The 10,000-nt window shown below is 48.1% G+C and overlaps 3 protein-coding genes across 3 annotated transcripts in view; 1 reads left to right on the forward strand and 2 right to left on the reverse strand.

Annotated features, from left to right (window-relative positions):
* ENH_00027010 (hypothetical protein) overlaps window positions 1-634 on the forward strand; it is a gene marked incomplete at both ends in the record, with an annotated part of 729 nt that extends 95 nt beyond the window's left edge. Inside the window, one exon of the mRNA XM_013579905.1 lies at window positions 1-634. This exon is cut by the window's left edge and continues 95 nt beyond it. Within this exon, the coding sequence (XP_013435359.1) occupies window positions 1-634 (634 nt within the window).
* Window positions 635-1,665: 1,031 nt separating this feature from the next.
* On the reverse strand, window positions 1,666-4,056 carry ENH_00027020 (WD-40 repeat-containing protein, putative; the record flags this gene model as incomplete). The annotated part of the gene is made up of 1 exon (XM_013579906.1): window positions 1,666-4,056. One exon carries the CDS (start codon window positions 4,054-4,056, stop codon window positions 1,666-1,668), a length of 2,391 nt encoding a protein of 796 aa, XP_013435360.1.
* Window positions 4,057-6,012: 1,956 nt separating this feature from the next.
* ENH_00027030 (hypothetical protein) lies at window positions 6,013-9,879 on the reverse strand (the record flags this gene model as incomplete). The annotated part of the gene is made up of 4 exons (XM_013579907.1): window positions 6,013-6,508; window positions 7,651-7,745; window positions 8,123-8,963; window positions 9,356-9,879. The coding sequence occupies 4 exons, from the start codon at window positions 9,877-9,879 to the stop codon at window positions 6,013-6,015; spliced, it is 1,956 nt and encodes a 651-aa protein (XP_013435361.1).
* Between the last annotated feature and the right edge of the window lie 121 nt (window positions 9,880-10,000).

Raw genomic sequence — 10,000 nt, forward strand, 5'->3', positions numbered from 1 at the left:
AGCAGCAGAAACAGCAGAACCAGCGGCCGACGCAGCGGCAGGAGCACACGAATTGCAGCTGGCTTTAGTCGCTCAAGACACAGGTACCAAAGAGCAACAGCAGCAGCAGCAGCAGCAGCAGCAGCAGCAGCAGCAGCAGCAGCAGCTGCAGCAGCAGCAGCAGCAGCAGCAAGATTTGGTTGCCAGCGAAACAGAAGAGGACAGGACGGACTTCGGAGCAGCAGGGCAGTACACAAGCAAACGGATACTAAAGGCCATGGGAATGCAGCAGCAGCTGCAGCTGCAGCAGCAGCAGCAGCAGCAGCTGGAGCAGCAGCAGCAGCAGCAGCAGCAGCAAGGGAGCACTGCTGTGGAGCGAGAGGCAGCAGCAGTGAAGCAGCGGCGACCCCGCAGCAGCAGCAGAAGCACCAGCACCCCCACAGAGCGCAAACGACTTAAGAAGAGGCAGCAGCAGCAGCAGCAGCAGCAGCAGCAGCAGCAGCAGCAGCAGCAGCAGCAGCAGCAGGAGGTGGAAGTTGTGGGGGCCGAGGGAGAGGAAGCAGCAGCAGCAGCAGCAGCAGCAGAAGTGTTGATCAACGAAATTGATGACCTGGATATAGATGCAGCAGCAGAAGCCGCAGCACAAAAAATCTGAAGAGCAGCAGCAGCTGCAGCAGCAGCAGCAGCAGTAGCAGCAGCAGCAGCAGACGCTGCTTCCTCGCTTAAGCTGTGCTGCTGGCCGCTCAATGAGACAGCTAGCCAGACTCCAGAGCCCCCGCTGCAACAGCTAGCTAGCCAGTTAGCTAGCTAGCCAGCTGGCTAGCTAGCTAGCTAGCCAGCCAGTTAGCTAGCTAGCCAGCTAGCTAGTCAGTTGGATAGTTAGTTAGCTAGCTAGCTAGCCAGTTAGTTAGCTAGCTAGCTAGCCAGTAAGTCAGGTAGCTAGCTAGCTGGCCAGCTAGCTAGCTAGCTGCTCAAACATGTCTATGAACAGCTAGCTGGCTAGCTAGCTGGCTAGCCAAAGTGCCCAGGCAGCAGCTGGCTAGTTAGCTAGCTAGCTGACTAGCTAGCTAGCTAATTGGCTAGCTAGCTAGCTGCGCATTGTCTATTATTTCCTGCAACAGCTAGCTGGCCAGCTAGCTGAACATCTAGCTAGCCACATGCATAGCTAGCTGGCTAGCTAGCAAATTAGCTGGGAACCCGTGTGGCTGGCTAGCTAGCTGGCCAGCTAGCTGAACATCTAGCTAGCCACATGCATAGCTAGCTGGCTAGCTACATGTATAGCTAGCTAGCTAGCTATGTGTGTGGCTAGCTGGCTAGCTACATGTATAGCTAGCTAGCTAGCTATGTGTGTGGCTAGCTAGCTACCAGCTAGCTAGCTAGATGTATAGCTAGCTAGCTAGCTACATACGTGGCTAGCTAGCTACCAGCTAGATAGCTAGATGTATAGCTAGCTAGCTAGCTAGCTATGCATCTAGCTAGCTAGCTGGATATCTGCCTGCCTTTCTAGCTCGCTAGCTTATTAGCTAGCTAGCTGGCTAGCTAGCTCTCCAGCTAGCTAGCCAAATAGCCGGCTACCTGGCTAGCTAGCTAGCAAGCCATTCGTGTGTAAGAAGGATTTGATGAAATGCCAAAAGTTTGTTCTCCCTCTTTGAGGTGCGGAGCCTGCTGCAGCGGGAGTTGCTGCTATCACTGCAATTGCTGCTGCTGCTGCTGCTGCTGCTGCTGCTTGAGCTGCTGCTGCTGCTGCTGCTGCAGGTGTTTGTGCTTCAGCCGTTTGGCCCGGCGCTCTTCAGGCGTTGCTGCTGCTGGGTTTCTCGTTTCCTTCCACCAGTAGCACTCTCGCTGCTGCTGCTGCTGCTGCTGCTGCTGCTGCTGCTGCTGCTGCTGCTGCCAAGGGGCAGGAGGCGGCAGGGTGCCTTGCAGCAGGGGGAGGAGGCAGGTGCTCTGCTGCGCTTGCTGTTGCTGCTGCTGCTCTTGCTGCTGCTGCTGCTCTTGCTGCTGCTGCTGCTGTTCTTGCTGCTGCTGCTGCTGTTCTTGCTGCTGCTGCTGCTGTTCTTGCTGCTGCTGCTGTTGCATGCGTCTGAGCACTTCCAGCTCCAGGCAAACGGGCGGCTGCAGCTGCCCTTCCCTGTCGATAACCCAGCCAATTAGAATGCTGCCATCCTGCTGCTGTTGCTGCTGCTGCTGCTGCTGTTGCTGCTGCTGCTGCTGCTGCTGCTGCTGCTTGATGGGCTCGAATATCGGCAGCAAATCTATTTCGGACTTTGGGTGGCGAACCACCAGCAGCGACCCCACAGAGCAGCCCAAAGGCAGCACCAGCGCCTCTCCAAACACCTCTTGCTGCTGCTGCTGCTGCTGCTGCTGCTGCTGCTGCTGCTGCAGCAGCAGCAGGGCGTGCTTGTTGTAGGGGATCAGCAGCAGCCCCTTGAGCTGCAGCGTCTGCACAACCAGCAGCTGCTGCTGCTCATCTGCGAAGAGCTTAACCGGCAGCAGGTGGCCCTGCAGCACAGCAGGAAGCTGCTGCTGCTGCTGCTGCTGCTGCTGCTGCTGCTGCTGCAGCAGCTGCTGCTGCAGCAGCAGCTGCAAGTCTTGCTTTTTAAAAAGCGAAAGAGGAGAGAGAGACAAAACCCCACGGGGGTGCAGCTGCCCGGTGTACATACACCACAAACGCAGAGTGCAGTCCCCGCTGCTGCTGACCACCCACTTCTGCTGCAGCAGCGATTTGCTGCTGCTGCTGCTGTCTTTGCTGCTGCTGCTGCTGCTGTCTTTGTTGCTGCTGCTGCAGTCACTGCTGCTGCTGGAGCTGCCGTTGCTGGCGCAGTGGTTGTCGGCGCCGTCGCCGCTTCTGCTGCTGCCGTCCTTGCTGCTGCTGCTGTCCTTGCTGCTGCTGCTGCTGCTGTTGCTGCTGCTGCTGCTGCAGCAAAGTATGGGTGCTGCATCTGTTATGAAATCCAAATGCCCCAAATGCGCTGTCTCCAGCTGCCACGGAGAAGCAGCAAAGCAGAGCCGCACCTTCTCGTCTCTGTCTCCCGTCAGCAGCAGCAGCTGCTGCTGCTCCTGCTGCTGCTGCTGCTGCTGCTGCTCCTGCTGCTGCTGCTGCTGCTGCTGCTGCTGCAGGTCAATCACCTTGAGGCATGTGACAGTCGTCAAATGCGCCATTACAGGAACGTCTTGGTCTGCCTCGTCTTCACTGAGCTCTCCAAATGCGTCACCTTTGCTGCTGCTGCTGCTGCTGCTGCTGCTGCTGCTGCTGCTGCTGCTGCTGTTACTGTTGGTGCTGCTGTTGGCGGGTTGCTCGTCGGTGCGGTTCCCCTTTGCTGCAGGATCTGCTGCTGCTGCTGCTGCTGCGTCTGCTGCCGCTGCTGCCGTCGTTGCTGCTGCAGCAGCCTTTGCTGCTGCTGTTGCTGTTACTGCTGCTGCTTGCATTTGCTGCAGCAGCACATCCCCTGCCAGCCGCTGCTGGCCTCCTATAGATTCCAGCGGCAGCAAAAATACATCACCAAACTTGTCACACAGCAGCACGCTCATCCTCTGCTGCTGCTGCTGCTGCTGCTGCTGCTGCTGCTGCTGCTGCGTGGGGATGAAGCAAGCAGCAGAGGCTTTCTTGCGCTGCACGCGCTGCTGCAGCAGCTGAAAAGGTTCGCCTTTCCAAAGACACAGCAGCTTATCATCTGCTGCAGTGAGCCACACGCAATTGCTGCTGCTGCTGCTGCTGCTGCTGCTGCTGCTGCTGCTGTTGCTGCAGGGGGCCCGGGCGTAGACGGGGTAGCTGCTGCTGCGCCTTCCGCAGTCCAGGCAGACGCAGTCTGCTGCAGCAACGTCCAGGGTGTGCTGCAGGTGCTGCTGCTGCTGCTGCTGCTGCTGCAGCTCTTGAGGGTCTATTAGGGGGTTGTTGTCGCTCGCTGCTGCTGCTGCTGCTGCCTGCTGCTGCTGCTGCTGCGCTGGGAGCCAGTGCTGCTGCTGGTAGTCAAAGAGAAGCAAAGAGCTGCCGTGAGCGGCAAGCAGCAGCGGCTTGTGTGGGTGCAGCAGCAGCGGGGGCTGCGGTATGGCCGGCAGCGGGCAAGAAAGGGGCTTCATTTTCGGAAAAAAGAAATAAAAAAGGATTTATTTATTTAAATTTAATCATTTATTTTAATTTAATTTCAAATTATTCAAAAAACTCGGAAAAAACAGCCCCAAACACCCCAGCAGCCATTCAAAACGCATGCACCGCTCGCGGGAAGTGACTCTGGAAATGGCGATTTAAATGCTTAAAAAGAATTACTTTTAATTTAAATTAATTTAATTTATTTTATTTTAATTAATTTAAATTTAAAATTCAATTTTTAATTCCTTTTCTCCGCAGTTTACAGCATTTCAGAAGCTCTTCAGATCCTCAAGCCCCATTTTGTTCAGCAGCAGCAGCAGCAGCAGAAAGAGTTCAAATTGAACACTTTTTGACTTATTTCTTTTTTATTTTTATTTTTATTTATTTTATTTATTTTTTAATTTATTTTGTTTTCAAATTAAACAGCAAAATCCATCAACTCTCGCGGATTCCCCAGTTGTTACACACTGCAGCAGCAGCAGCAGCAGCAGCAGCAGCAGCTCTAGCAGCAGCAGCAACAGTAGCTCTAGCAGCAGCAGCTACAATAAGACGAGTTGGAGTAAATGAATTGTTTGGAAACTGAATTAAAAAAGGTTTTGTTTTGTTTTGTTTTCATTTATTAAAAGTTCAAAATAAAATAAAAAAGAAAAATAGAAAATTCAAATAAATAATTTTGGCCTTTTTGCTGCTGCAGCAGCCGCTGGGCCTCAGCTTTGATTTAAAAGTATAAATAAAAACTTGTAAAAGTATTTTAATTCGAAATAAAAGAATTAAAAAGGATTTAAAACGAAAAAAATGATTTAAATCAATTAAAATGGATTTAAAATGATTTAAAAAAATTAAAAATCATTTAAAATAATTTTTTTTTTCAAAATTTCATTTCTTCGCCGCTTTCCACTTCTCCGCTGCTGTACAGACACCCGAACGCAGTGGGCGGTCTTCAAAACTTTTTTTGAAAAGTTAAAAAAATAAAAAAAGAAATAATTAAAAGAAATAATTAAAAAGATATAATAAAACAATAATAAAATATATCTTAAAATAAATAAATAAATAAATAACTAAATAAATAAATAAAAGATTAAATGAACAAATGGGAAGAAACTGATGAAGTGAATTGTTAAAAGAAATAAATAAAATAAAATAACAAAATAAAATAAAATAAATAAATTGAAATAAATAAAAGTCAAAACAAATAAATAAAACAAAATATGAAAAAAAGGAAATAAAAAGAAAGTGAAAAGGTGATTAAATTAAATGGTATTTTTGACGGCCAAAAGAAATTTAAAAAATTGACTTCAAATTCAAAAAAAATAAAATGCATTAAATAAATAATATAAATAAATAAATAAATTTAAATAAGTGAATAAATAATATAAATAAATAAATAAATCTAAATAAATAAATGTATAAATAAACTCATTCAATAAATAAATTTATATAAATAAATAAATAAACTCATTATAAATAAATAAATAAATAAACTCATTAAATAAATAAATTCAAACAAATAAATAAATGGAAGTAAATAAATAAATAAATAACAAATAAATAAATCAATAAATAAATAAACTCCATTAATAAATAAATTGAAATAAATAAATCAAATAAATTTCAACTTTAAAAATCAAAAAAATAAATTTAATCGAATAAATAAATTTTTTTAAATTCATTTTTTTTTAAAACCAAAAAAGGCAAAGACGGAAAATAAAACTTTTGGAAATAAACAGATCACTAGAAACAAATAAATAAACAAATAAATAAACAAATAAACAAATAAATAAATAAATAAATGAATAAATAAATAAATAAATAAACAAATAAATAAATAAATAAAATAAATAAATAATTAAAAGAATCCCGTCTTGGAAGCTCTTTGCAAATAATGCCATCTGCAGGTGTTGGCGCTGCAGCCTTTTTCTTTGCCTTTGCATTTATCCAAATGAATTTCATTTTTGCTGCTGCTGCTGCTGCTGCTGCTGCTGCTGCTGCCGCTGCTGCTGCTGCTGCTGCGGCTGCGGGTGGTGGTGGTCTTCCTGCTGCTGCTGCTGCAGCAGCAGCAGCAAGCTGAGGGCTCGAGGCCTCCAGATATGACCTTGTAAGTGCTTCGGCTGCTTCGGCCGAAGCTTGCTGCAGTTGCTGCTGCTGCTGCTGCTGCTGCTGCTGCTGCTGCTGCTGCTGTTGGTGCTTTTCTTGTATCCCTCGCTCGGCCGACGCGAGGAGCTGCTGCTGCTGCTGCAGTTGCAGGCAGCGCAGCAGCGAGGAGAAAAGGCACCGGCTGCAGCAGCAGCAGCAGCTGCGGCTGCTGCTGCTGCTGCTGCTGCTGCAGTCCCATGGGAGACAAGCTCCGAGGTGTATGTACACCCCAAGTTTCCTGCCCCTTGAAACGCGGGAGACTGCGGCTTCTTCTTTCGGAAGCAAAAAGCCCTAGGGGCTGCGCCATGGCTGCAAACCCTAAACCCTAAACCCTAAACCCTAGGAGGGGGAGGAAGGGTGAAGAATGGGGTGGAGGTTTAGGGTTTAGGGTTTGGCTGCGCCTGCGCAAGGAAGACCCTTGAAAAGACTCTTTTTCTCCGGATTAGTTGAATTTGAATTGTTTTTTCTTTTTGAATTTAAATTATTTATTCTTTTGGAAGAAAAGAATAAATAATTCAAATTCCAATTCAGATCTTCGGGAAGATCTAGCCAAGAGGAGCAGCGGGAAGAGCGCGAGCGCTGCGAGCCTCCGCGAACTCCGAGAAAGGCAGCAAACAAAGAGCAAATAACTAAATAAAGAGTCAAAAAATCATAAATTGAAAATATTAAAAGATTAAAATCTCTTTTTCAAAACAAATGACTGTTTCAGTTCCAGATTTGGCCCGCGAGTTTCCCCGGGACCTCCGCAGCTAGCCGCGCGGGAAGGCGCGGGGGCCAGCTAGGCGGAAACCGCGGCGATCTGAGTTTGAAATCTCTTTAAAATAATTAAAAAATTACTTCCAAAACTTTTAAATATTCAATTTAACTTTATTTCACAAAAAGTCTCACAAAATGTTTTCTATTTCAGCTTTCTTTCCCCCGCCGCCGACGCCGCCCGCCGACGCGCAGCTGTCTAGACACCTGAAACGCCGTTTGCTCGATTTCAGGTTTCGGACTTCATCCATTTATTTATTTAAGTCATTTTATATAATTTAAATGACATAATAAAACTATTTAAGAGAGAATTTCCTTTTTTTCCCGCGATTTCAGAGCTCTAATCGCCTATTTCATCAGACCCTCCGCTCTTCACGCCTTCACCATTTCCTCTGCAAATTTCCGCTATTTTCGCTTATTTCTCTGCAATTCTCTTTATTTGAGCACTTCATTCTTTTATTTTTCATTTATTATTTTTATTTTTGTCCATTTAATTCGTTTTCCGCTTTATTTCGACAAAAATCGCAAAAATGAGTTTCTTGAATTTCCAGTTCTGCCGCTGCCCTTCCGAGCTGTACGTACACCCCAGCACTTCCGCAGATTTTCTTTTTTGGTTTTCTGCAGTTCTTTTCTCGGGTGTACGTACACCACAAATCGAGTTCTTTTTTTTCGTGCTGCTAGCTTCAAAAAACTCGAACCAAGCCCAAATAAGCTGCTGCTGCTGCTGCTGCTGTTGCTGCTGCTGCTGCTGCTGCTGCTGTAGCTGGTGCTGCTGCTGCTGTTGCTGCTGCTGCTGCAGCTCGAAATGCAGCAAATAAATGCAGAACAAAAAAATTAAAAATACCAAAAGTGGCAGCGCATGCAGCTGCTGCAGCGCGCCGAGTGTACATACACCCCAGATCCGTGGGCAAAGTCTGGAAGAAAAGGAATTAATTATTTTGAATTAAATCTTTTGAATAAAAGAAACAAATCTTTTTAATAAAAAGAAACAAAAAGGTTTTTCTTTTCAATTCAAATTTGCTGCTTCGGTCCGAAGTTAAAAGACAAAAAAGAACTCCGGAGTGGCCTAACCTGCTGCTGCTGCTGCTGCTGCTGCTGCTGCTGCTGCTGCTGCGCATCCTGCAGCAGCGTGGGGGGCTGCTGCTGCCTCTAGGTCTCCAGCTGGCGCACTGCGCCTTCCTCGAACTGACTGCCTGCTGTTGCTGCTGCTGCTGCTGCTGCAGCAGCAGCAGCAGCAGCAGCAGCAGCAGGTGCTGTTTGGGGCTCCAGCTGCCGCAGCAGCTGCAGAGCAATTCTGTAGCTGCTGAAGTCAAAGCCGTCAACGCGGCGGCAAAGACGGGGCTTCAAAAGAGGAACAAAAACTGCTGGTGCTGCTGCTGCTGCTGCTGCTGCTGCTGCTGCTGCTGCTGCTGCTGCTGCTGCTGCGGGTGGCGACGCTGCTGCTGCTGCGGGTGGCGATGCTCCTGTTGCTGCTGCGAGTGGCGATGCTTCTGCTGCTGCTGCAGGTGGGGGTGCTGCTGCTGCTGCTGCTGTTGCTGCAGGGGGGGATTCTCCTGCTGCTGCTGCAGATGCTGCTGCTCCTGCTGCTGCTGCAGGGGATGGCGTTCGTGTTGCTGCTGCTGCACGTGGTGATGCTGCTGCTGCAGCTGCTGCTGCTTCAGGCGCTGACGCTCGGATGGGTGATTCTGCTGCTGCTGCTGCTGCTGCTGCTGCTGCTGCTGCTGCTGTTGTGTCTGCTGCGGCTGCAGCTGGTGATGCTGCTGGTGCTGCTGCTGATGCCGCTGCTGGCGGTTCTGTTGCTTCTGCTGTTGCTGCTGCTGCAGCTGCTGCCGCTGCTGTTGCTGCTGTTGCTGCTGTTGCTGCTGCAACAATCTCCATTTGCTGCGATGCCGACGCGTCCATGAGTGCTGCTATTTGCTGCAGCTGCTGCTGCTGCAGCAGCAGCAGCTGCAGCGACCCCACAAACTGATAAGTCCCATAAGGCTCAAAGACAGGCTTTCTGTGCATCTCCCTGCAGCAGCAGCAGCAGCAGCAGCAACAGCAATAGCAGCAGCAGCAGCAGCTCGTGAAGAAGCAGCAGCAGCAACAAAGAGGAGAGCAGCAAAGAAATAAACTAGCGGCAGTGCAAACGGCAGCAGCACAAACATCACCAGCAGCAGCAGCAGCAGCAGCAGCACGAGCAGCAGCAGGAGCAGCAGCAGCAAGCTGCTCTAAGCAAAAAGCCGAAGCAAACCATAAATTAATAAAATTATTTATTTTAATTAATTAATTAAACCTTCTAAATATTTAATTTATTCATTAGCCAATTAATAACATATTTTAATTAATTAATTAATTAATTAATTAATTAATTAATTAATTAATTTAATTAAATAAATAATTTTAATTAATTAAATTTCTTACGAAAGATCTGCAAGAAGAAATTCATTTTTATTTTCTCCTTTAAAGACTTCGAAGCAGCAAAAAGAAAAAAGATAAAAGCAGCAAACGCGGCACTGCAGCAAAGGCTGCTGCTGCAGCAGCAGCTGCCGCAGCTGCTGCTGCTGCTGCTGCTGCTGCTGCTGCTCATGCAGCTGCTGCTGCGCCTCCTGTGGAGACTCTTGATTGCTCGGCTGCTGCTGAATTGTGCTTCCTTCTCCGTCGGTCTGCTGCTGCTGCTGCTGCTGCTGCTGCTGCTGCTGCTGGCCAGCAGCAGCAGCAGCAGCAGCAGCAGCAGCAGCAGCAATTTCCCACAGCTCCTCCAGCAGCAAAGGCGTTCCCGATGGCACTGAAGCGTCTTTGCTGAAGGAAGAGAGATTGCATGCAGTTCGGGAGCTGCAGCAGCAGCAGCTGCAGCAGCAGCTGCTGCTGCTGCTGCTGCTGTTGCTGCTGCTGCTGCTAAGAGAGTGAAGACACGTAGAGGAACGCTCGTGCTCCGCTTCAGACATTTGAAGCAGCAGAAGCAGCAGCAGCAAGAGCAGCAGCAGCAGCAGCGACAGCAGCCGACAGCTGCTGCCTGTTTAGTGCGTGGTCCTAGTTGCTGCTGCTGCTGCTGCTGCTGCTGCTGCT

Source organism: Eimeria necatrix, genomic scaffold, assembly GCF_000499385.1.
Source record: "Eimeria necatrix Houghton genomic scaffold, Enh_scaff200, whole genome shotgun sequence".
NCBI lineage: Eukaryota > Apicomplexa > Conoidasida > Eucoccidiorida > Eimeriidae > Eimeria > Eimeria necatrix.